Source organism: Sceloporus occidentalis, unplaced genomic scaffold (genome assembly GCF_023333645.1).
Source record: "Sceloporus occidentalis isolate IW3139 unplaced genomic scaffold, rSceOcc1.0.p SCAF_2, whole genome shotgun sequence".
NCBI lineage: Eukaryota > Metazoa > Chordata > Lepidosauria > Squamata > Phrynosomatidae > Sceloporus > Sceloporus occidentalis.
The window spans coordinates 226,864,693-226,891,771 of record NW_028316982.1 but is presented as its reverse complement, the minus strand read 5'-3'; the positions used below and the strand labels follow the sequence as shown (position 1 = coordinate 226,891,771).

The 27,079-nt window shown below is 41.3% G+C and overlaps 1 protein-coding gene across 6 annotated transcripts in view; it reads left to right on the top strand.

The window, feature by feature from the left end:
• The window catches only part of NECTIN3 (nectin cell adhesion molecule 3), a 91,305-nt gene that overhangs the window by 46,137 nt on the left and 18,089 nt on the right, over positions 1–27,079 (top strand). For 4 of the 6 annotated variants that reach the window (XM_089512310.1, XM_089512306.1, XM_089512304.1 and 1 more), the window contains exon 6: positions 20,807–20,945. In XM_089512310.1, the coding sequence (XP_089368436.1) occupies positions 20,807–20,945 (139 nt within the window). Of the gene's footprint in view, positions 1–14,884; positions 18,849–20,806; positions 20,946–27,079 lie in introns of those variants that run through there. The other 2 variants (XM_089512307.1, XM_089512305.1) reach the window with 1 other exon arrangement.

Here is a 27,079-nt window from a genome sequence, read left to right as displayed (position 1 = left end):
ACACAGTTTCCTCATACAAATACTTGTAAACATATGTTCTATTTATTCCTGCTGAGTGGAGAAGTTAGTATGGTACCAAGAGAAACTGGGAACAACTGGAAAGATTTGAATGTGGGACTTAGTCCTGTCATTAACTCATCTTACAGTTTTAGGTAAGCCAGTTTCTCAGCCGGGCTCCCGCCCCCTCTACATTATATTAGAACAGGTCCTCTTTTATACAGTCGTAAAGTTCCCATGTTTTAGTGCATATGAAATGCTTTAAACAGTGTGAAATGCTTTGTAAGAATTAACTCTTAAATAGTAGTAATACATAGGGTTCAAGTTTGTGGAATGTCAGCTTGCATAGTGCCCATGACTTCAAGAACTATGATTTCCATAACAACATGTTGAATTCTCGCCTCCAGTATGAGAGGGAGACAGTGTTCATATATCATCCAAGACACATTCATGGGTAGCTGTGTTGGCCATTTAACAAATACAAACAAAAATCCATCAGTGATACTTTTATTGGCCAACCGAAATGCACAATATACTTGTTGCAAGCTTTTGAAGCTCCATGAGCTTCTTCATCCGGCAAGATGTTACAAACCAAACAGGAGGGGGGGAAAAAACAATTGGAGATGTTAGTCGAATGCCTGCATGTTGTTTCAGTCCTTAGTAAAGATGTTATGATGGGGAGGATATCTTTTGCAGGCAGGCTCCTCCCCCTCCTGGCCATGCGGCAATATTATCCAAGAGTTACTCCTCTATGCTGCTTCTCTTGCTGCTGCTGCTGCTGCTGCTGCTGCTGCTTTGGGATGAGCACTGTTGTATCAGAACAGTGGCCTATTTAAATCCAGAATTGTATTGCCATTTAAATGTATGGTGTAGTGTTTTCAGTGTTGGATTATGACTCTGAAGATCAGGGGTAAATCCCCATTCAGCTATAGGAACCCACTGAGTGATCTTGGGCAAGTCACATTGTCTAAGTCTCAGAAGCAAACTCAAAGGCAAACTTCCCTGAACAAATCATGCCAAGAAAACTGTGTGATAGGATCTCCATAAGGTCCCCATAAGTCAGAAACGACTTCAAGGCACACAGTCACAAAAGTCAACATGCGGTTCATGAGTATAGTAGTCCACTCTTGCTATTTTTTGCAGTAATTGATATTCAGAGGCATTCTACTCTATATTCCTGAATGCCTCATCCTATCTTTTCTCAAAGGACAAAGGAATGAAAAGAAGCAAGCTTCTAAAGGAGATAGTGGGCAGATAGGATGATCACTGGTATATCATCCTTTTACTAAAATCCCTGATGACTTTGGGATGTAATATAATAGACTGTAGACTAAATTAAAGTTTGCTATAGACAGCTTGAGAATACAAATAGAGCTGTAGGAATGGATTGACCTCCCTGGGATTTACTGTGGAAAGGCTATGAAATAACTCCTTTCTTTTTGCTGAAATCAGAAAATAGTTTGGTCTGAACCCAGTGATCATGCTCTGTAAAGCCATTGGGAACCTAATGAGCTTCCTTAGCTAGAAATGGCATGCACTGTTGCTTGGGCGGAACATGGAATAGTCTTGTACCTTAAAGGCCAGCATGTTTTGTTTGGCATAAGGTTCTATACACTGCTGCCCACTTCATCAGCAATCCACAAAAGCTTATACCATACACAGTGCGCCTTCACCAAGCATGGGCTTACCATCCGCAGATTTGGGCTTCTGCAGATGGCAAACCCCAGCTTTTGCAATGAATGCATATGCAAATGGCGGGAGCGTACCCCTTGAAAAGAACAGGACTTCTTAGAGTGGATCAACAAACTAATATGAGTAAGCCCTTTAGGTATTCTTGCTGTTTAATTTTCTCAGAGTTTCCAACATTTGCTGCTGCTGTATGATTCTTTTACAAACTGCTGTATGGTTCTTTTACGTCTTTTACAAAGAACTGGCCAAAAAGGAGAAGTAAAATATCACTCCTTTTGCCATCCCAGTTTAAAATGGTGGCAGCCCGAATGGGGGCTGGGTGCATGCGGTTACTGCGCCTTGATGCAAATTGTGCCAGAGCGGTCACAACCCACTTTATCAGGCCTGTCTGTTTCAGGGAGATGTCAGCTATTCATAATGATTGGGGAACCTTTTGTTTAGGGCTATCCAATACTGGGAACATTCTAACTTTTTTCATTACATAATTTGACCAAAAAAATTCTTATTCCTTTTAAACTTAGCTGTTTACTCTTCTGATACTATTTTTATGCTGCTTTCCTTGCCTTTATATTTGTATTATATTTTATTGCATGTTTCTAGTTGTGTTTCTAACTCTGCTCCATCCTGGGAATTGATTTGAATAATGGGATAAACATTTCATAAATAAAGAAATATTACAGTGATTTTCAGAATATATATTAAAATCTACATGTAAATGTGTGAAAACTTGGTAAAATTTCTATTAGTCTTTATAGCTATAACATAGATAAATGAAACATTTTTCAAATTTGTCATATAATGTAAGCTTCGATTCATTGTAAATGTCATTGTGCAGCACAGATCTATCATTTAACAAAGCAGTAAACCTCCTTTGAAATAAATTTATTGTGGGACTTATAGTTCTTATCTTCAAGATTTCAGCAGCATACTGAAAAGTAATTCTGGAAAATTCTACTGGGTGGAAGAGGAATCAAATTATAGATATTTAAAAACCTACTGAGGTTTAATACTATTTAAGAGAATAGTGGCAAAAAGATGATTATTTTATGAAAGGCATATGGAGCTTGTCTGGTTTAACTTGCGTTATGTAATGCATTACGTCTGTCAGTTATTGACTAGGGCACATCTCAGACTGAAAACCCCACAGCTGTAAAGGTCAGTCAATGATCTTGATTCAGTCCCATGCTCTCAACCTGATCTACTTCACAAATTTTTTAGAATAAAAAAATAGATAATCCTTTCTACATGCTACTCTTATATCCTCAGAGAAAGAGTAATAAAACATAATAAACACCTAGATTGTTTGTTTGTTTGTTTGTTTGTTTATTTATTGGAGTTATACCCCACTTTTCTCCTGGTTAAAAACACATTTAAAACATAATTACTAATAAACGATGATACAGCTTAGCACTTCACACTACTGCTACATAATTTACATTTCAAAGGCCTTCCTGAATTAAAAAGTCTTTACTTATTCACAGAAAGAGAGCATGGAGTGGGGACCAACTGGACCTCCAATGAAAGGGAGTCATGAGAGTGTTGTGGGACCAAGAGAAGCCCTTTTCCTGCTGGTCTTAAAGCTCGTGCTGGCTTGTATAGGGAGATATGCTCTTTCAGATGGTCTTGGCCTAAGCTGTGTAGGGCTTTGAAGGTCAATGCCACCACTTTGAATTGTGCCTGGAAATGAGCCAGCAGCCAGTGAAGTTATTTCATCACCAGGTTTTGGGGGTATTGGAGGAGTCTTGTAACCAGCCCGTTAACAACTTGGCTTGGAATGGCTCCAAGACTATCTGAAAGAGCATATCTCCCTATACATTTTGGACCCACTGGAGTTTCTGAACAGTTTCCAAAAGTAGCCCCACATAGAGTGTATCACAGTAATTGAAATGTAATAAAGGCATTTTTGGTTGTAGCCAGATCGGATATCTCAAAAACGGATCCATACTAGTTTGTGTGGCTAGCATGTTTTTAGAAAGTTAAGGAGCCTTCACTTTTTTTTCTCCCTTGGCTCTTCAACCAATTTAAATGTTACATATAATTCCATTCAAATGTTTTTCCTATATATCAATTTTCCTTGAGTATGACATTGCATTATATATTTAATTTGGGAAACAGTAAAGTTATATACCTTGATATTAAACAGAAATCAGTGGTGTGTAGAAAACAGTGGATTTTATTTTATTGAGAGTTGGTGTTCATGGGAGATGCAGTTATGGATTGGTAGGATTGAAGGATAAAATTATGAGATCGCATAATAAGAATAAAGGGAAACTAGATAATGAAATTTAAATTGATGCAGGTGATGGAAGCAAATTTCAGGGGGAGATAATCTGTAGTGCCCCTGCAAAAGACTGTGAGGGGAATATTAAAATACATTTATATGAGTATAGGTTATTGTGGTCTAAATCCTTTTAGATAGATGCACAAAAGGCTGTCAAGTTTGAAAGGTGTGTGTGTGTGTGTGTGTGTATGATATATCTAATGTATATATCATACACATTAGAAAAATAGTTAACAATAGGACCAAATGGCCATGAATGTCTTTGACTTTTTCTTCTACCCTTCCAGTTATCTGCCTTTCTGTGGAGCCATTCCACTAGCTTTAGGTGCCATAATTTTCATGCCCTCTATCTTACATTTATTTCTGATATAACTACTGAGGAAAGTCAAGAGTAAAGGAAGAGGAAGTCACTAAACCTTTCTGCTACAATAGTCTGTCCCATTCTGCATGTACCAACCTGTGTATAAAAAATACTTGATAGCGCCTTCCCATTAATGCACCCCCTCACAGAGTATTAACTGCCCATAGTATATTTCAAGCATGCCTGTGTGATTTTATTAGTAGTCGGTGGAATTAATGTTGCCTGTAGGAGAAAAAGACTTCCTGATCTCTAAACTGGACACACATCAAAAACTGCTATTTTCAAGATGCTGATAGCATGTTCCTCAGAATTGTTTGGTAGCATGGTGATACTCTGTTTTGAAAACTGTAGAAGCTAAATTTATTGCCTCAACTGTAAAGCAATTTGGAGATCAGTTGACTTCATTAACATCTTTGAAGACTAAACATCATTGTTCTAGACATTCCTTTCTACACTCTGTTCTCATTTGTTTAACATGCTTGAATATATACATAAAGACTTTAACAGATTACCTGATGGAACTGAGTAAATAAGTCATTCAGTGATAAATGATATAGACCTAACAACACTAGCCTCTCATATCTGTTGAATGAATTCTTTTAACTTGGTAAGTAAAGCATTAGAAAAAGAGGTCTGTATAGATAATAAAATGCACGTTACTGTATAAGTCAATTGGGATAATTTAAATATTCAAAATATGCACAGCTGAAATATAATTGTAGCTATAAGTAAAATGAATTGAATTGTGTAACACCATATAGCTAACTAAATCTGAATTTAAATCAGAGAGGAGGAGGAGAGAAGGAGCTGGGCAGCCATTTTGAGCGGTGACTGTTTTAATTTTTTTAAGAAAAACTTTGGGAGAGTGTGCTTGTTTCTGAGGAGGTGGAGCTTCTGTGAGTCACATCTGTGAGTCACTAGGGGGTGGAGCTAGCAGACTAGCTCTATACAACTCCTCCCAGAGCCGCGCACTGTTATTTTTTTTTCCTTTTAATGAACATCAACAGCAGAGGCTGCAGGTGAGAAGCAAACCTTGAGTCAGAACCTTACCCTTAAGTGCAAGCTAGCAGCTGGGACATTCCTATAAAGTTATATTTCAAGTAGATTGAGCTCGCTGCCAGAGACTGGTGAAATGCCCAGGTCATCAGGGCCCTTAACGTTGGTGTTTACCAGAGGATTTTTTGAAGAGGAAGCCCACAATCCTGTTTCAGTCATTACTAAAGACTTCACAGTATAGACACTGAGGGAACTGCTGCAGTCACCTGCAACACTTGTGGGATGTTTGTCTTCTTGTCTATAGAAGTGGAGAACTTCACATGCACCAAGTGCAAGTTGGTAACACTCTTGGAGGAGAAAGTACAGCAGCTGGAGTCCAGAGTAGCTACACTTCAGCATATTAGGGAGCAAGAGGATTTCCTGGACTAACGATCTTGGATGAGTACCATGCAGAGGAAGTTGCTGGAGTGGAGGAGGTCACTTCACATACACAGGAGACAGACAGCTGGAGGAATGTCACGCTGAGAAGTAGGCCAAGAAGGGATTGTTCTGGGAGCTTGCAGCTAGAGAATCGATTCGAAGCTCTTTCCCTTATCAAGGAGGACGAGGAAGAGCAGCATGAACAGACTTCAGGGACAGAGCAGGTGAACCTGAGAGTCCCACCCAAGGGAACAGTCGCTGCTAAGCCTCGGAGGAGGTGTGTGGTCATAGTGGGGGACTCCTTGCTGAGGGCTACAGAGCAGTGATTTGTAGTGATGTAACAAGATGTCTTGAGAGGTGTGTTGTCTCCCAGGGGCAAAGATCCGTGATGTGACAGAGAGGCTGACAAGACTGGTGAAGCCTACTGACCAATACCCCTTCCTTTTGGTCCACGTGGGAACCAATGATACTGCAAGACACAGCCTTCAGAACATCAGAAGGGATTACGAGGCTCTTAGTAGGAAGCTGAAAGAAATGGATGCACAAGTTGTCATCTCGTCTCTTCTGCCAGTTGAAGGGCACAGTCCAGGAAGGGAGAAGAAAATAGCGGATGTGGACAACTGGCTCCGCAGATGGTGCCACTGAGAACAATTTGGATTCTTCAATCATGGCCTGCGGTTCCATGAGGAGGGACTTCTTTTAACGGATGGGTTGCATCTCACACCAGTTGGAAGAAATGTTTTGCCAACAGTCTCAAGAATTTGATCAGGAGGGCTTTAAACTGAGTTTCGTGGGAGAGGGAGACAATATTAAGGAAGGCGAAAGGGCTGGAGAAAATAGTCAAACCGACAGAGAGGAAACAAGACAAATAGTGCAATGACCCAACAATTGGAGGCAAAAAAAACTTGCACAGGCAGCAAGTAAAGGGGACTCTTGGTTTACGATGTCTCTACACTAATGCACAGAGCATGGGAAATAAGCAAGATGAACTCGAACTCTTAGTACAGTGATGGTGAACCTTTTGGAGGCCGAGTGCCCAAACTGCAAGCCAAAACCCACTTATTTATTTCAAAGTGCCATGTCCCTCTGGCTTTCTAGTAACAAACTTCGGAAAACTCTATGCTGGGGCAACGGCACATGTGCCCACAGAGAGGGCTCTGAGTGTCACCTATGGCACGTGTGCCATAGGTTTGCCATCACTGTCTTAGTACAACAAAGCAAATATGATATAATAGGCATCACTGAAACCTGGTGGGATGAGTATCATAAGTGGAATGTAGAAATAGAGGGGTGTAACCTTTTAAAGAGAAATAGACCAAACAGGAAAGGAGGAGGAATAGCACTATATGTCTGAGGTATTTGCACTAGTGAAGAGATCCAGGACATCAATACTGGCAGCCAGGTGGAGAGAATCTGGATAAAAATTAAAGGGGGGAGGGAAACAACAAGGATGTTATGATGGGAGTCTACTACAGACCCCCCAGTCAGATGGAGGAATTGGATGATGCCTTTCTAGAACAGATGACTACACACTCAGAAAGGAGAGATGTAGTAGTGATGGGTGACTTCAACTATCCTGATATTTGCTGGAATTCAAACTCAACAAAATCCTCAAGGTCTAGAAAATTCCTCACTTGCCCTGAAGATAATTTCATTGTCCAAAAGGTGGAAGAGGCAACAAGGGGGTCAGCTATTTTAGATCTGATCCTAACCAACAAAGATGACTTGGTTAATGGGGTGCAAGTGGTGGGATCATTAGGTGGAAGTGACCATGTTCTGGAGTTTCTTATACAGTGGAAAGGAGAAGCCAGGCATAGTCAGACATGCATTCTAGACTTTAGGAGGGCAGATTTCTGTAAACTTAGAGAAGTATTGAGGGTGATCCCGTGGTCAGAAATACTAAAAGAGAAGGGATCTCAGGATGGATGGGAGTTTATCAAAAGGGAGATACTGAAGGCACAATTTCAAACAGTTCCAGTGAGAAAGAAAAATGGGAAGTGTCTCAAGAAACCAGGATGGATGAACAAGGAACTTTCAACTGAGCTAAGTTTTAAACGGAACATGTATAAGAAATGGAAAAGGGGGGAAATCACAAAAAAGGAATTCAAAGAAATAGCAGGCATGTGTAGGGGTAAAGTCAGAAAAGCTAAAGCTCAGAATGAACCCAGGGTTGCTAGAGAGGTTAAGAACAATAAAAAAGGCTTTCTTGGATATGTCTGCAGCAAAAGTAAGACGAAGGAAATGGTAGGGCCACTGTGTGGAGAAGATGGCAAAATGCTAACAGAAGACAGAGAAAAGGCAGAATTACTCAACATCTTCTTTGCCTCAGACTTCTCAGAAAAGGAAAAGGGTGCTCAACCTGAGGATAATGGAGCAAAGGACAGAATAGGGGAATTTCAACACAGAATAAGTAAAGAGATAGTACAGGAATACCTTGTTAATCTAAATGAATTTAAGTCTCCAGGACCAGATGAACTACATCCAAGGGTATTAAAAGAACTGGCAAATGTAATATGGGAGCCATTGGCAATAATCTTTGAGAACTCTTGGAGAACAGGAGAGATCCCAGCAGACTGGAGGAGGGCAAACGTTGTCCCCATCTTCAAAAAGGGGGGAAAGGAGGATCCCAACAATTATTGTCCAGTTAGTCTTACCTCAATACCAGGAATGATTCTAGAGCAGATCATTAAGCAGAGAGTCTGTGAACATCTAGAAGGCAATGCCATAATCACAAAAAGTCAACACGGGTTTCAGAGAAAGAAGTCATGCCAGACAAATCTGATCTCTTTCTTTGATAAAATTACCAGCTTGTTAGATGAAGGGAATGCTGTGGATATAATATATCTTGATTTCAGTGAAGCCTTTAACAAGGTTTCCCATGACTTTCTTGCAATCAAGCTTGTAGAATGTGGGTTAGACAAGATAACTGTGTTACATGGATTTGTAATTGGTTGACCGGCCGAAGCCAAAGGGTGCTCAACAATGGCTCCTTTTCATTCTGGAGAGAAGTGACCAGTGGGGTCCCACAGGAGTCTGTCCTGGGCCCAGTGTTATTCAACATCTTTATCAATGACTTGGATAACATAATTGGGGGCATACTCATCAAATTTGCAGATGACACCAAATTTGGAGGAATAGCTAATACCCCAGAGGACAGGATCAAAATTCAAAACGACTTGAATAGACTAAAAAGCTGGGCCAGGCTCCTTGGCTGCGTGAAAAGGACGACGTGCCCTCTCGACCCTTGCCCTTCTTGGTTGACCACTCAGGGAGAAGATGCCATAAAAACTGCGCTTCATCTAATAATAAATGCATCTCTTCGGGAAGGTATAGTTACTTCATCTTTGAAACAGGCAATAGTAAAGCCTCTTTTGAAGAAACCTTCCCTTGATCCCCTATCAATGCGTAATTACAGACCGGTCTCCTTATTACCATTCTTGGGCAAGGTGATCGAGAGGGCAGTTGCCTTTCAGCTCCAAGCTGTCTTGGATGAAACCGATTATCTGGACCCATTTCAAACTGGCTTCAGGGCGGGTTACGGAGTTGAGACTGCCCTGGTGGCCTTAGTCGATGATCTCTGTCTTGCCACTGACAGGGGAAGTGTAACCTTGTTGGTGCTCTTGGACATCTCAGCGGCCTTCGATACCATTGACCATGGTATCCTTCTGGAATGCCTGAGAGAATTGGGTATTGGGGGCACTGCGCTCCAGTGTTTCCGGTCCTATCTCTCGGGGAGATTCCAGATGGTGAGGCTGGGAGACAGCTGCTCTCGTAAAAGAGAGCTTACATCTGGCGTCCCTCAGGGCACCATTCTGTCCCCCATGCTGTTTAACACTTACATGAAGCCGCTGGGAGAGATCATCCGGAACCATGGAGCTTGGTGTTATCAGTACGCTGATGACACCCAGATCTATCTCTTCATGTCTCCGACTGATACAGTGACTAAGGTTGGCACCTCTCCTCTGGATGCCTGCCTGGGGTCAGTAATGGGCTGGATGAGGAAAAACAAACTCATGCTGAATCCAGAGAAAACAGAGGTACTCGTGATAGGTGCTCCGAATCCAGATAGGGAAATTTGCCATCCTGTCCTGGATGGGGTTACAATTCCCTAAAGGACAAAGTTCGCAGTCTGGGAGTACTCCTGGATCCATCTCTACAGTTATCATCTCAAATAATAATAATAATAATAATAATAATAATAATACATTTTATTTATAGACCGCTATTCCGCAATGATCATAGCGGTGTACAGTACAAAATTGCAATACAATACAAAATACAATGTGACAGTTAAAGGAGGGAGAAGTCTCGTCCTTCAGGCAATCCCTGATGTTGCTGGATCTGCCTGATCGCTCCCTCTGAGGCCAAGAGGACAGTTAAAAGAGGGAGGAGCCTTTTCCTTCAGGCAGTCCCTGATGTTGCTGGGTCTGCCTGATCGCTCCCTCTGAAGCCAAGATGACAGTTAAGGAGGGAGTGTCCTCTTCCTTCAGGCAGTCCCTGATGTTGCTGGGTCTGCCTGATCGCTCCCTCTGAGGCCGAGATGACAGTTGAGGAGGGAGGGGCCTCTTCCTTCAGGCAATCTCTGATGTTGCTGGGTCTGCCTGATCGCTCCCTCTGAGGCCGAGATGACAGTTGAGGACGGAGGGGCCTCTTCCTTCAGACAGTCCCTGATGTTGCTGGGTCTGCCTGATCGCTCCCTCTGAGGCCGAGATGACAGTTGAGGAGGGAGGGGCCTCTTCCTTCAGACAGTCCCTGATGTTGCTGGGTCTGCCTGATCGCTCCCTCTGAGGCCGAGATGACAGTTGAGGAGGGAGGGGCCTCTTCCTTCAGGCAGTCCCTGATGTTGCTGGGTCTCCCTGATCGCTCCCTCTGAGGCCTAGATGACAGTTGAGGAGGGAGGGGCCTCTTCCTTCAGGCAGTCCCTGATGTTGCTGGGTCTTCCTGATCGCTCCCTCTGAGGCCAAGATGACAGTTGAGGAGGGAGGGTCCTCTTCCTTCAGGCAGTCCCTGATGTTGCTGGGTCTGCCTGATCGCTCCCTCTGAGGCCGAGATGACAGTTAAAGGATGCGATGGCCAGGAGTGCTTGGTACCAGCTTCGGCTGATACGCCAACTACATCCCTGTCTGGATCGAAAGGACCTAGAAACTGTAGTACACACACTGGTAACCTCTCGTTTGGATTTCTGTAATGCGCTCTACATGGGGCTACCTTTGTACCAGGTTCGGAAGCTTCAGCTGATTCAAAATGCTGCAGCCAGATAGGTCACGGGCACATCTAGGTCGGATCATATAACACCCGTGTTAAAATCCCTTCACTGGCTGCCAATTCGCTTCCTGTCCCAGTACAAAGTGTTTGTTATTACCTTTAAAGGCCTACATGGCTTGGGCCCGAGTTACTTGAGGGAACGCCTCTCCCTACACAATCCGCCCCGCACCCTTAGAACAATGGGGAAATTGCTACTCGAACACCCTAGGATGAGACTGGCAACAACCCATCAAAGAGCTTACACAGCGATAGCGCCTACTCTTTGGAACACACTCCCGGAAGAGATCCGCCTTAGCGGTACATTGGAAGCCTTTAAAAAGGCATTGAAAACATATCTCTTCCAGCAAGCATACCCCCCCCCCCGACTCTCTTTAGAGAAAGTACTCCCCTATTAGATTAAGATACTTGATAGTTTACAGTTTTGATTATTTAAATTGTTGTTTTTAGATGACTCTATTGAATATTTGTAATTGTAACTGAATGTTTTAACTGTTTTTATATTGTATTATGACACATGTCATAGTTTTATCAGATGTGAACCGCTTTGATCTTGAGGAAAAGCGGTATATAATAAACAGTTTATTATTATTATTAAAATGAAATTCAACACAGAGAAATGTAAGGTACTGCACTTAGGGCGGAAAAATGAAATGCACAGATATAGGATTGGGGACACCTGGCTGAACAAGACTACATGTGAAAGGGATCTAGGAGCCCAAGTAGACCACAAGTTGAACATGAGTCAACAGTGTGATGCGGCAGCTAAAAAGGCCAATGCAATTTTAGGCTGCATCAATAAAAGTATAGTGTCTAGATCAAGGGACATAATAGTGCCACTGTATTCTGCTTTGGTCAGGTCCCACTGGAATACTGTGTCCAGTTCTGGGCACCACAATTCAAAAAGGACATTGAGAAACTGGAGTGTGTCCAAAGAAGGGCAACTAAAATTTTGAAGGGTCTGGAAACCATGCCCTATGAGGAATGACTTAGGGAGATGGGGATGTTTAGCCTGGAGAAAAGAAGGTTAAGAGGTGATATGCTAGCCCCGTTTAAATATTTGAAGGGGTGTCATATTGCGGAGGGAGCAAGCTTGTTTTCTGCTGCTCCATAGACTAGGATCTGGAACAATGGATGCAAGCTCCAGGAAAAGAGATTCCACCTCAACATTAGGAGGAACTTCCTTATAGTAAGGGCTTTTCGATAATGGAACACACTCCCTCGGAGTGTGGTGGAGTCTCCTTCTTTGGAGGTCTTTAAGTAGAGGCTGGATGGCGATCTGTCAGGGGTGCTTTGATTGAGAGTTCCTGCATGGCAGGGGGTTGAACTGGATGGCCCTTATGGTCTCTTCCAACTCTATGATTCTAAATCTTGTCTTGCCTACTTAGCTAATTATGTGTTTGAAGAAATAGCCTAAATGTTATACTAACATTTCCCTAACGGCTTTGTCTGGTTGATTATAGAAATTTGTAGGTGGCTGTATGGTAATGTTTAGTCCCACCCCCATCCCACCCAATGTTTCTTACTTTAAGTGAACTGATTGTCTCTTCACACTTTCACTTTTGTTATATCCTAAGAGCACATGGCATTCTGTATATTCATACTTTAATTATATATTTTTATAATGACTAGGATCCAGAAAACAACTTTAGGTATGCCCAATGTTATTTGATTATCCTGAATCGAATATTACATTCCTTTTCCCTCTGGTAGAGCCATAAATGGTAACATAATTGTGGAACACAACACAAGGCAATTGTCATGTAACATTTGGGGGAATGGCTGTTGTTTGAGGTGCAGTGGTGCAAAACTAGTACATGGAACTAGTTTGTATATTCTTTTGGTCTAAGCCTTTGCCAACTCCACTCGCTAATTAAGTATTTCTGATAACCATGTGTAACTTTGTCCTTAGCTTGAATAGTCAATCCCTTACTACTGGGCCAGCATGCAGGGATACAGATTGCATCCCTATGGGTGAACCACACGTCCCCAGAGAGAAAATAACAGGAGGAGTGGATGGAGGTGAAAATGCCACAGCTTTATTTGTTAAGTGCTTCAGTGCAACTTTGGCTTCTGCATGGGGAGCTGATCACTGAAATTATTTGACATTCCTGACCATTTAAGCCAAATCAAGGCCACCTGCTAGAATTAGCAGAGATAAATGGGGCCCACTGCAGCGTGAACTGCTGGGTGGGATCCTTCGCATCATCAGACATTATGTCTGGCCTGTAAGGAGGTCTGGGCTGCGCCAAGTGACTCTAGATCTCATCCAGAAAGTTATTCAGGAAAAATCCTAACTGAGGTAAATAACCTACCCCTCCTGAAAGTGAATCTGGTCCTTTCCCTAGACGTGCTAACAACTAATTAGTTCTGACAGTTAAGATAAATGTAACAATAAATTATGACATGAAGGCGATTGTATCTGATCAATCCTGGATCAGATTCTTCCTCAGCCCTGTCAGCTGGTTGTAGCCTAAAGTCTTGGCGTGGCAAATGATTGGCTTCCTGAACAGCATTTATACGAGGAAGTATAGCTGGACTCACGGTGGCTTAGCAGTTAAGATGCTGACTCTTGATAATCGCAAAGTTGGCAGGTCAGTAATTGTAGACCCAAGCACTGCGTGACGGAGTGAGTTCCCGTCCCTAGTCCCAGCTTCTGCAAATCTAGCAGTTTGAAATCATTTGAAAGTGCAAGTAGATACTGTAAATAGGTACCACTTGGGTGGGTAGGTAACAGCTTTTAGTTATGCTGGCCTCATGACCACGGAGGTGTCTTTGACAACACTGGCTCCCTTGGCTTAGTAACGGTGATGAGCAATGTCCCCTACAATTAGACACAACTAGATAAACTTGTCAAAGGGGGAAACCTTTACCTTTAGCTGGTGAAGTAAAAAGCAGACTTTGCAAGGGACCCTGCTGGGCTTCCCTGTTTATACTTAAGTATTGGACCTGAGTGAGGTTTACTCACCACTGTGCTGGGCTAACACCCTGAACCAGTCAAGCCATTTGATCTGTCAGTTCAGACCAGTTGCTCCTGGCAACTAAGCTGCCACACAAACAGTGCTAGGAGAAAGGAGACAGAGAACCACTTTGGTCCCTTGCAGTGTGTTGCACAAAGGCAGCAAAGGCTTGCATTTACTGCATGATCTTTAAACCCATACCCTCCTTTGCAGAATAAAATTACAATGTAGCACTGAATATCAGGGCTTTAGCTACATGCTTTTCACACTATGTAAAATGGGCTTTGAAATAAGAAACTAATTCCTCATTTATGTTTTATTTACTCCATCTTTCTAAAAATACGAGTGTATTTGGAGTAATTGTTTCTCCAGTAGTAGTAAAAATTATCAAAATCACCAGAATGTTTAACAGACTTTTAATGCTTTAATTTTAAATCTTATCTAATAAATCGAATCATGCTACCACATATTTGGGGACAGAGGTTAAAATCACACCTGGCTAACTTCAGCATGCAACCTCTAGTTTTTCATTCTTTAGTAATTCATAGAAGTTATATATTACCCATATTTTCTTTAACTTGTTTTTTAACTTTGACTTGAAAAAGAAGGAAAGGTTGCATTTTTCAGCTGATGGAATTAATACTTGTTTGCTTTAAAACAGCATGGAAATAATTATAGTCTTAGAATAAACATTTTTTGTATTTCAATGCACTGTCCAGAAGCTGTACATTAATATTGTGTTCTTTCCATCAAAAGTAATGAACAAACTTTGAATCAAATAAAGAATGAAAAACTATGTTGAAATACACTTACTTACCCATCAACTGTGCTTTCTTATCAGCTCTTAACTTATTTAGTTTGCATTGACATTCTCTGCCTTTTCTGTGTCTTGTGTATCTCTTTGCTCTTTTTCATTAGATCCTCCTACTACTACCACCTCACCACCCACGATTCCATGGCTTCCTTCAACTGATGGCATCACAGGTTTAGCAACTCAGCCAAAAGTAAGGCTTTTTCCAACATCACCCTGGCCAGCAATGCAGGAAGACAATTGGGGCACCGTCATCGGTAGTGCAGTGGGCGGGGCTCTTTTCCTGATACTTGTATGTGTTTTGGTTGGAATTATCTGGTATAAGAGAAGGAGGACGTTTCGTGGTGACTACTTCGCTAAGAACTACATTCCACCATCAGATATGCAAAAGGAATCCCAAATAGACTCTCTCCAGGTAGAGGATGTGGATTCTTATCCTGACAGTGTGAAAAAGGAAATAAAACCTCCAGTGAACAGTCTCATAACTAAAGACTACTTGGGAGAATCAGAAAAAACAGACTGGAATAAAGTAGACACTATTAACAGGTACCAGGACAGGTATGAAAGACCAATGGATTACTATGAAGGTGGAACACTTGGAATGAAATACTTGGGTGACGAATGCTATGATGAAAATGAAGATGACTTAGTTTCACATGTAGATGGCTCTGTAATATCTCGAAAGGAGTGGTATGTGTAATGGCCACTTCCAAATCTTGACTATACATAAAGCTCCTTCATTAGCTGATCACTTTCAGATTGTTTATACTTTTTCTTGAGGAATAAGCTTTTTGAAGTTGATTTTGAAGCTTTTTATATTCTAACTTGACAAAAGAAATGTAAAAACCTCATTTAAATGTACTGAAGCTGCTTTATGATTTTTCAATGCTGTACTACTGTCTTTCACAAGAAACACATTTTAATATAGTGATTTATTTGGCCAGTAGCACAAGATAAGAACTGAGTGCTAAGTGGGAAAATATTGAAATTGTTATAAAAAAGTTGAAATTAAGCAAATGTCTTTCCTTGTGACTACAAATTTATGATCAAGAGTGATCTTGATAGAACTTTTTGAATCTGTAATTCTACTCAAAGGTAACAAGAAACTGATTCAAAAACAGCTGATCTAAGGCATGTTTTGTTTACAAAGTAATTTTTATGATATAAAATATTCTGAAGGCACAGTTTTTGGAAGCTTTATTTTTAGGTTTTCTGCACAAAATTTAATACCTCTACATTTTTGAGCCTTGCCATAATTAGATACTGTAGTGGGTGGTACCTTTTACAGATGAATTGTTGCACTGAACCTGCCACAATGGACTTTCAATGATCAAATATTGCAATGCAACAGAATTGCTATATTTTATTTCCAAGCACTGGAATTTGAGATTCCAAACACTTTACTTACATTTCCAGTAGAACCCCTTCCAAAATATTTTTTCTTAAGTACTGCTTCAGTACAAGTGGCTTACCTTAATAAGTTTTCCCTAAGCACTCTGCAGAATGTTCATTAAGCACAAGGCTAGGGATGTGTTGAGTTGAATCTCTGAGGCAGCTTCTATAATTGAGTGAAGATGCATTTTAAGAAATAAACATTTTGACTTTTCACAGCCTTTGGTGGTATTACAAGAGAGAGGTGTGCTATAGGAAGGCATATTGACTAAAGAGCAGAGAAGAGTTTGTCTTGTTTATTCTGAGGAGCTGTATTTTATAAGTATATCTCATTCTGGAAAGTGATGTTATTTTGAAACAAAAGAGTGACTAGACACAAACAGATGTCTGCTTAAACAGAAAAGACACCAGCTAATGGCATACTCTTAATGAGGCATTTTAAGAAATTTAGGCTACTTGAAAAAAAATACATAGTGGTACAGGGGAAAAACTTAAGAGAACAAGTTGATCTGGTGGAAGAAACAAACATAAGTAAGAAAGGGAGTTTGTTTTCTTTTACATAAGAGATAGTCAGTTGTGCTGTTTTAAAAGTTTTGTTACACATTCAGTTTTGGAACATGAATGTATCTGGTTGTGCAGCAAAATGTAAGTGCAACCAGTAATATCTCTACAGTAGTTTTAAGCATACTTTCTTAACAACACGTCCCACTGAAATCAGTGGAGACATTGATAAAAATATGTTCAAAATAGAAAAAGACGATTGTGTGTGTGTGTGCTTCAAAAAGCTGGAGATTTTTTTTTAAATGCATATAACAGATTAACATAGCAGCATGAGTGCATACAAAAGTAATGTTGTGTGTCATCTACTTCCCAATATTATCTTTGGAGTAATATGAACACGTAGCAAAAAGAACTACAGTATTTTAGAGCTTTTCAGTGAGTACAGTATCTGTATTAAGGTGCAGTTTTGACAGTACACTGTGATTTGGTTGCAATGTCTTCAAAATGTTACTGCAGTTTGGTATTATAAATACATGAAACTGATTTTCTGCACATCTCTATCACATTGATAAATCAACTGGTAATATTGTTTTACTCAACCAAAGTCTCTTTTCAGTACATTGGAAGTAAAATAACAAACCATGCTTTCCTGTGAACTCAAGTGAGTTTCTCTAATTACTTCATGGATCTGATCCATCTCACTAGCTGAACTACTGGCTTCAGATAGCTCTTGGTCCAGTCCTAAACTAACAGCAGGTCCTAAATTGTGTAATTTTTATTTTCTTAAAAGATAGTCTGTGATCTTACAAACATCTCCATTGTAATCTGTAGTGGCATACTTTGTGTAAGCCCTCCAAAAGCCTTTTCTTGTAATATGCAAATCTAGAAGCGAGTACCTGTGTTCTTTAAGTTTGTTAAATTTATCAAGAATTTTACAGTTCAATATGAAGAGGTTCATAATAGGTTTAAGATGTTCAGTGTTGCAGTGTTTTTTAATGTATGTTTGGTGTAAATAAGAGAACTGATTGTAAGTTTGAATAGCTGTTGTGTGAAATAAATCTTTTGTTAAATTAATTTCTTGAATGCAGGTGACATACATAAATGATTGAAAGGTATAGAAAATGAAAAATACTAAATGTATAGAGATCACATAGATGACAGCTAGTAAATGAGATAGCTGGATATAGAAAAATGTTCAGTATTTCTGTATGCAGCATGAAATATTGGGGTATTTGCATGTGAAAATTACTTTCACAAATGGCTTGCTGATCAATGTGGCTGACAGTTGTTAAGGACAGACCATGAATTAAACTCTGTTTACACGGTATCATGTATATAATTTAAAGTCTAGTTAAATTGCAGAGGAAGCAGTAAGCTTATTTTCTTTTTTTGCTTGTGCAAAACCTTTCCTTTTGTTTTGCTTGAAGTAGCCAAATGTGATAGTTGATCAGCTTTTGTCCATATTTGACATATTATTTATAAGCACAAGTCACAAAGATGCAAGAACATAAGAACAATGCTAAATTCTATTTCCTCAGTTAACTAAATGTTAATAACATCTCTATTTTTTATAAAAGGATCCAACCAAATGCCTTTGAGAAAGACACAGACAGGACATGAGGACAATATTATCTCTTCCTTATGTTTCCCAGTAGTGGTTTTGAGAGGCCTATTGATACAGAAGCTGGAGATAGTATAGTAGGCATAGACAGCCTTGAATTTATCTGATTGAATTTATCCATGAATATCTCTGATCTCCTATTACAACTATCCAGATTATCAGCCAGCATTGTATCTTGTGAAAGTGAATTCTTAATTCATCTTGCTTTCAGGTGGCCATGGTTACAAGTAGGATGTAAGAGTACCTCAACAGTTCTAGCCATAGAACAAAATTGACTAGCACCAAAATAGTAGTATTTCTGTATATCTTTAGCAAATTGTTGCTGCTGTAACAGGCAGCATACCTTTAGTGTTAATGGAAAGAGTACTGGAAACAAGAGAGGAGCTTATCATTAAAAATACTAATGAAATTTCTACCCATTTAAATACCTGGCTTTTGGTAAAAAGTTCCAGCAATTTGGGGAAGAAGAAACTGCAATTGGACTATTCATAAAATTTAACTGTGAAATCTTGTGAACTGATAACTTTGGAACATTTTGATTGGACAGTATCAGTAACTCTTGGTCATGACTAATAATAATAATAATAATAATAATAATAATAATAATAATAATAATAATAATAATAATAATTTATTTATACCCCGCTCTTCAGCCAAGGCTATCAGAGCAGCTTACAATTTGTTAATTAGACATTTCCCTGCCCTCAGGCTTACAATCTAAAAAAGACAAGACACAAAAGGAGAAGGGAATGACAGTAGGGAAGGGGAAAAGTCCAGCAGATCTGTTCTCCCTTGGATCCCTGATGGAGCTTGCCTTCCTCTCCCTCAAGATGGTGGATAGAGGGAGGGCTCTTTTTCTTTCAGGCAAGGCCTGTTGGAGCTGGCCTGCCTTCCACTCCCTCAAGATGGTGGATGAAGGGAAGGCTTTTCTGTTCTTTTCTGTTCTTCTGAAAACAGCAGATCTTCATAGAATAATAGAGTTGGAAGAGATCTCAAGGTCCATACAGTCCAACCTCCTGCCATGCAGGAAGACACAATCAAAGCACCCCCGATAGATGGCCATCTAGGCTTTGTTTAAAAATCTCCAAAGTAGATTCCACTACACTTAGAGGGAGTGTGTTCCACTGTCAAACAGCTTTACTGTCAGAAACTTCTTCCTAATTTTGAGGTGGAATCTTTTTTCCTGTAGCTTGCACCCATTGCTATATGTCCTAGCTTTAGTTTCATTGGAGCTTGGGGCTGCCACTTCTTGTTCATGGACAAGATATTTCTCTGAAAGACAGCTTACTTTTAATGTTGAAGCTGCCAAAAGGTAATGGGTTAAACAGCTCCTCATCCCCAGCCTTCAGTTTAGGATTACATCTTTCAAAGTTGCATTTTGTAAAGCGGAACTATCTGGAACTCACTGGACAAGTGACCTGGGATTATGTGGGTGTTGTGTGACCTTTATTTGTGATTAGGTTTTTAGATGGAGTGATAGTTCTGTCTTCAGTTCTCCGAAGACTTAAGCCACTTAACTAGCTACAGTCAAAATTCTTACCTTTTAAAGAAAGATATTGTCAGAATGTTGTTCTGTATCACTTCTAAAGGTATCCAGATTTTTTGTATCAGTGAAGCAAAGTAGTATATGCATTAGAATCTTCTGTGCTATGGCATGGGAAGAAAAATATGAATAACTACTAAAGGTACTTTTTTGTCTCTTCTGAAAGCATTGTGTTTCAAATCCTGATATATTTTGGCCATTATTTGCATTTACTTACTGATCTTTTTTGTCACTGTTCAATACTGGTGATTATAACTATCTATCTTGTGGCTGTAGCAATTTCTAATGTTCCTTGTCTTTGAAAAAATTACAATTATTTTTTAAAAAATCATTAAAATATATTCGAATACATTTTATAGAAAATTATGTCTACTAAATTGTATGAAAAACATAACTTGCATGGAACAAGCTAGATTTGGTAACCATAACAAATTTTCATCATAATTGAATAAGCATGATTGCTTTTGTAAGTATAACAACAGAAGCATTATTTTGCCTTGTTTATATCTTTAGATAACTATTTCTAAAACATACTGCCTTCCAGTATATGTTGCATTCATTTTTAAGTCCTGCCTATGCAAAATCTTAAAAGAAAAATAATGATATTGTAGTCCCACAGACAGATCAAAATACAAATGTTTTGCTATGTTAGAACTTGTCCAAAAATCAGTAAAGGCAGTTGTCTTGAACAATTAATGCCTTGTCAGTGAAGAACTGAATAAGTTCCTGTCAATCTTATGCCTTTTATGTCAATCTTTAATATTTATATCAACATACTCCGACTGTTCTTACAAAATCATTTTTAGTGTTATATAATTGTTCATGAGTCACATGTATTAAACATAAGAAGTTAAGATAGATTCCACAAAATGTTTAGATACTGAAAATCATCCAGCTAGATTTTTGTTTCCAAAACTTGAAAGGGGTATTGATAATGTTTGAAATCATAATGCATGGTGAATTATATTTCAGATGTTCCATTTAAACAGTCATCACCAGTAGCTGTAGCTGGGGCTGTAATAGGAGCAGTACTTGCTCTCTTTATCATTACCATCTTTGTGACTGTACTACTCACTCCTAGAAAGAAAAGGTCCTCTTACCTGGACAAAATGTAAGTTTTTTCTTCTTCTTTAAAGTGATTGAACCTCAAAAGGTATAAGTGGGTTTCCTTTTTTAAAATTAGTTTTGAAATACATGAATTACTAATATAAAATATCAATGCAGATTGGTCCACAGATGAAGCACTAGATCTTCTGTTTCTGTGGGCAATATCAATCTTGATGGTAAAAGGTGCTCTATGTATAGTTGAATTTCCTGTTGAAAATAATACTGCACATATTTATGTGCATAGTACTTCTAGATATAAAATTAAGATGCAGATTTAACATAATGCTTAAATTCCCAAATAATCTGTTGTCATTCCCTCATAGTCTGTTATCACTTTTAATTTTGGTTTTGTTGTCTTGTACCTCAGCATTAGTGCAGACTGTGTGGGTGTTTCTTCTTCGTGGTCTCTGTGCCTCACACAATAGGGTTTTGCACCTGTGCAGAGACTCCATTTGGAAGCTGAAAAGCTGAGCAGATTGGCAGGAGCCCCGCCCCCTTGCACACACTGAGCATGCCCAGCCCCGCCAATCTAGCTCCTCCTTCAGTTCTCTTGAGGCTGCCTCAAGAGAAACATCTCCTTTCGGTAGCTCCTGAGCTAGTTCTTCCGCACGTTGGTAGATTGCTTTCGTTATTGTTTTTGTTTTCCTCATTTTTCCTTGTTTTCTTGTTTTTCTTGAGCATTGCCCAAGCAGAGCTTAGAGAGATATATATTTTTCTACTCTTTCTTTAGCCCAGATGGGCTCCTCGCTCTTAGGCCTCTTATGGCCTCCAGATCCTTGTTTAGGCTATGCATTGAGTGCGGTCGCAAAGTTGCCCTCACTGACAGACATTCTTTATGTGTTTATTGTTTAGGTAAGGGCATATTCCAGACTGTTGCCAATTTTGCAGCTCTTTTACTACTGCAACACTTCGTAATAGAGCCCAAAAGCTAAAATTTTTCTGTTGGGAACGTTTTCTTTCTATTGCAACTAAATCCTGTTCCCAGGCTGAACCTGTAACTTCGATTCTGATCTCCAAATTACCAAGGATTCCAAAACTGAAGCCTTCAACATCGACGTCGAACTTGGCGTCAACACCTCTGACACTGAAGGTCTTTGAATCTCTGCCTCTGACATCAAGCCCATCGGCATCAACCTCACTAGTCAACCTGCCCATGTCGCAGTCGCCATCTGCAGCTCAGTTTGCATCACTACAAGCAGCTCCCTCTGCCTCTCAGTCACGACAGCCGCAGAAAGCCAAAAAGAGGCTTGATTCTTCCAAGGATCACGACACCGAGAGATCCAAGAAAAAGCATAAGGCCAAGGCTTCAGCTCCATCGACCTTGACAACTATGTCGATACTGACTCCAGCCTCTACTGCGGCAGTTGCCTTAGAGTCAACTATGGCTTTCTTGATGCCAGTCTCAACACCATCACCAGTTGTACAAGCTCCCACGTCGGTCACTGTTTTAGACTCGACAATGGATGCTTTGACCCCGGCATAGTTGAGTATGTCTTTGCCCTCAGCATTGACACTCAACGCCATCCATGCCAATAGTAGTCACTCCACTGACATCAGTCCCAATCTCAGTACCGAAAGCCTCGCCGTCGAGGCCTATAGACTTTCTTTCGGCCGTTGAGGGAGAGAACAGGCTGGCCCAGCGTCATCAGGGGCTAGCCTGAAGACAGAGTGCCCTCCCTCCATAACTGTCATCTTTCGGCCGTTGAGGGAGAGAACAGGCTGGCCCAGCGTCATCAGGGGCTAGCCTGAAGATACAGTGTATCTTAATTGTAGATTTTTCTTGTACTGTTTTTCTATTTTCTTGTACACCACTATGATCTATTTGGAATAGCGGTTTATAAATAAAACATATTATTATTATTATTATTATTATTATTATTATTATTATTATTATTCCACGTCACCACCTCAACATCGTGACGCTTCTCCAGCTCGATCCCATAGGTCCCTGACTCCATCTGGAGACTGTGTGGAGCCCTCTCAAGAATTTCAGAGACCCTATTTCCAGGATTCTCCATACTCTTCGGCATCCTACATCGCATGTCACCATGCTGAAGAATACTGAAGAGAGAGAGAGACCTCCCTCTTACAGGTCCTATTCTCCATCTTACAAGGATCGCTACCACTACAGGGAGTTCCACTCAGTTTCCCCCTTTCACTACCGACCTCACTCCCAATCCTGCTCTCCTAGGTGGATGGACGGTAACTTCTTCAGATCCTCCTTGCCTCCACCTCATACTACCGCTATGGCTTCTTGGCCTCCAAGTCTTCCTCTTCAGATGACACCGGTGGCCCAATATCGACATCGATAATGTCACCGATTCCTGCTGTTGTTCCAATTATCTCCTCTATGCCTCCTCCGGTATCGACACAAGTCCATCACATGACCACTGAGGAATCGGCTTATGACACCAAGATGTCTCCAACTTCTCCCTCTCCTGTTATTTCTTCCCCGCAGGAGGAGGTTGAAGATTCTATGCCTTATTCTCTCTCCAAGGACGTACAGTTCTTTTCCGATGTGGTTCACAGGATGGTTTGAGCCATTGGCCTACAGGTTGATGCCCCTCCTAAGTCACTGAGGGATCCTGTTTTCCAGATAGTGTACACCACTGGTATTACACCAGCTGTTCCTCCCTTCCTGGCTTCCCTATCTGATGTGATGAACCTGTCTTGGCTAAAACCTGCATCTGTACCTCATGCCTCTAAAAAGTTTGAAGGTGAGTACCGAATCTAACCAAACACAGCTCCACACTTGTTCACCCACTCGACACCTAATTCCTTGGTGGTTGAATCTACTTCTAAATCCTCTGGTAAGACACGATCAGCTCCAGTAGATAAGGAAGGTAGACGTCTTGACATCTTTGGTCGTTGCTTCTACTCGTCAGCTGCACTCTCTGCCAAGGTTGGTAACCTCCAAGCCTGTATGGGTGCCTACCAGAAGTTCCTCTGGGATATAATAGCTGCTTTTATCCCCTATTTGCCTGAAGAACAGAGATCAGCAGCTCTCGACTTCTTTGCAGAAGCTCTCTCTGGTGAACCAACAGATCCACTCAGTGAGACACTTGGTTGATTGTGCAGCTAAGGTTATCTCAGCTGCTGTAGCCCTTCGCCGCTATGCCTGGCTGAGTTCCACGGACCTTACTGATGATGCCAAGAAATGAAGTGAAGATGTTCCATTCGAGGGTGAAGGTTTATTTGCATCTAAAACTGATGGCTCCCTAGACACTTTGGCCAAGGCACACCTTATGGGTAAACGCCTCAGGATCACAGATCAAAAACATCTGCACCTGCAATGGTGCTCTAAGTCCACCCATTCTCAATACTCTAAGTCCCGTTCCAGACCATCTCCCCAATATAGGGGCTCCCCTCAACAATCTTCTTGGGGACCCTATAAACAAGTTACCCTCAACAACAACAGCAACAACAGCCCTCTAAAAATCCTCTTCCACCAAATCTCATTTTTGACGCGTCCCCTGAGATGACACCACCATCGTCTCTTCTCTTTCCATCTCACTTGCCTAGGCTCTGACTCTTCTATGACTCCTGGTGTCAGATCACCATAGACACCTGGATATTCACCATCATTCATTTGCGCTATGCCATAGAGTTCTCAAGTGCTCCACCTCTAGGCATTTTTTTGTTCCACTCCATCTTCACCTGCTCTTCAAGAAGAAATCTCTTACCTTCTTGACAAAGGTGCAATTCAAAGGATACCACCCAGTTTCAGGCTGGACGGCTATTTCTTCCGGTACTTCAGTGTACCCAAGAGAGATGGAGTCCTTCGTCCTATCCTTGACCTGAGGGGCGTCAATTTCTACATCGAACCCCACAAATTCAACATGGTGACACTCCAGTCCATCCTCCCTTTTCTCCATCACGGAGACTGGTTCGCATCGATTGATTTAAAAGATGCCTATGTTCATATTGCCATCAGGCCTCAGCACCTCAAGTTTCTATGCTTCACTGTCGATTATCTCTTTCAATATACTGTCCTTCCCTTTGGCCTCTCTACCGCCCCTCTTGGATTCACAAAATGCATGACAGTGGTGGTATCTCATCTTTGTCTCCAAGGGATAAAGATTTTTCCCTATCTAGACAATAGGTTGATGGTGTTGTCCTCCCGCAAACAGCTTTTTAGGGACATACATACCACTCTCTCTCTTCTGATAGAATTGGGTCTCATGGTCACCCCCTCCAAATCTATCCTGGAACCAGTTAAGGTGATAGATTACATTGGCACATCTCTAGACTCTGTAATGGCTCCTGCCTATTTGCCCACCAGGAAAGCAGCCACTCTCTGGTCCCATCTCCATTCTGTTCTCTCATCATGCCGTCCCGCAGTGAGGGACATTCAGTACCTCCTAGGCCTCATAGCTTCCACTACGGTTGTCACCTACCCAGCATACCTAAGGTTCAGACCGCTTCAAGAGTGGTTCCTCTCCTCTTTCGATCACCTCTATGACGGTCAATCCAAAAGTCTGACACTCCCTCAATATGTTTGGGACTCCCTTCAGTGGTGGCTTCTCCCAGCAATGTCCTCAGGGGAATGCTCTTTCAACCTCCAGAACCTTCTAGGATGGTCACCACCAATGCTTCCCTGACGGACTGGGGAACCCACTACAAAGATCTCCAAGTTCAGAGCCACTAGCCCCATTAGAAACGGAAATACATATCAATCATAGAATCATAGAGTTGGAAGAGACCGCAAGGGCCATCCAGTCCAACCCCCAGCCATGCAGGAAATCCAAATCAAAGCATCCCCGAAAGATGGCCATCTAACCTCTGTTTAAAGACCTCCAAAGAAGGAGACTCCATCACACTCCAAGGGAGTGTGTTCCACTGTCGAACAGCCCTTACTGTCAAGAAGTTCCTCCTAATGCTGGGGTGGAATCTCTTTTCCTGCAGCTTGCATCCATTGTTCTGGGTCCTGTTCTCTGGAGCAGCAGAAAACAAGCTTGCTCCCTCCTCAATATGACTTCCTTTCAAATATTTAAACAGGGCTATCATATCACCTCTTAACCTTCTTTTCTCCAGGCTAAACATCCCCAGCTCCCTGAGTCATTCCACATAGGGCATGGTTTCCAGACCTTTCACCATTTTAGTTGCCCTCCTTTGGACACGCTCCAGTTTCTCAACATCCTTTTTAAATTGTGGTGCCCAGAACTGGACACAATATTCCAGGTGGAGCCTGACCAGAGCAGAATACTGTGGCACTATTACTTCTCTTGATCTATCAATGCCTTGGAACTCCTGGCAGTCATCAAAGCCTTTCAGGCCTTTGAACACCACTTCTGCCACAGAGTGGTCCAAATTGTTTCTGACAACACCATCACAGTCTGGTATATCAACAAACAGGGCGGAACACACTCTCCTGTCTTGCTTCACCTAGCGCAACAACTTTGGAGTTGATGCCATTGCCTCTCCATCCATCCCATAGCAGTTCATCTGTCAAGCAAGAACAATATCTTAGCTGATTCCCTCAGCAGGGACAAAGTCCTCCAACACGAGTGGACACTCGCCACTCCAGCCTTCTGCCTCATCATTACCTACTAGGTAACAGATTTTCTGGACCTCTTTGCCTCCCCAGACAATCCTCAATGTCCAAGGTTCTGCATCAGACCAGTCATGGGACTGGGATCTCTGGGAGATGCATTTCTCTTTGAATGGAGTCATCATTTTCTTTATGCCTTTCCTCCTCTTACCCTAGTCTCTAGAGTAGTGGCCAAACTAACCAGGGACAGCCAACACCATCCTTATGACTTCATACTGGCCCAGGCAACCCTGGTTCACTCCCTATCTCCACTTCTTGAAGGGACATTACTTCAAGCTCCCCAACTGGCCAGATCTACTCTCTTACTCCAGTGGAGCAGTCCTCCATCCGGACCTCCACAGTCTTCATCTCATGGCTTGGAGGATTCACCCTTGACCATTCCTGAACTCCTCAGGGTCCTGTTAGCTTCCGGAAAAGATTTCACTAAGCATTCTTACTCCTACAAATGGAAACGCTTCTGCACATTCGCCCAGAACAGAGCCAAGCCAACAACACCTGTCCAACTCTCCATGGCCCTACATTTTTTTTACACCTTCGGGACCAAGGCTTGTCTTTCTCATCCCTCAAGGTCTACCTTTCAGCGATTG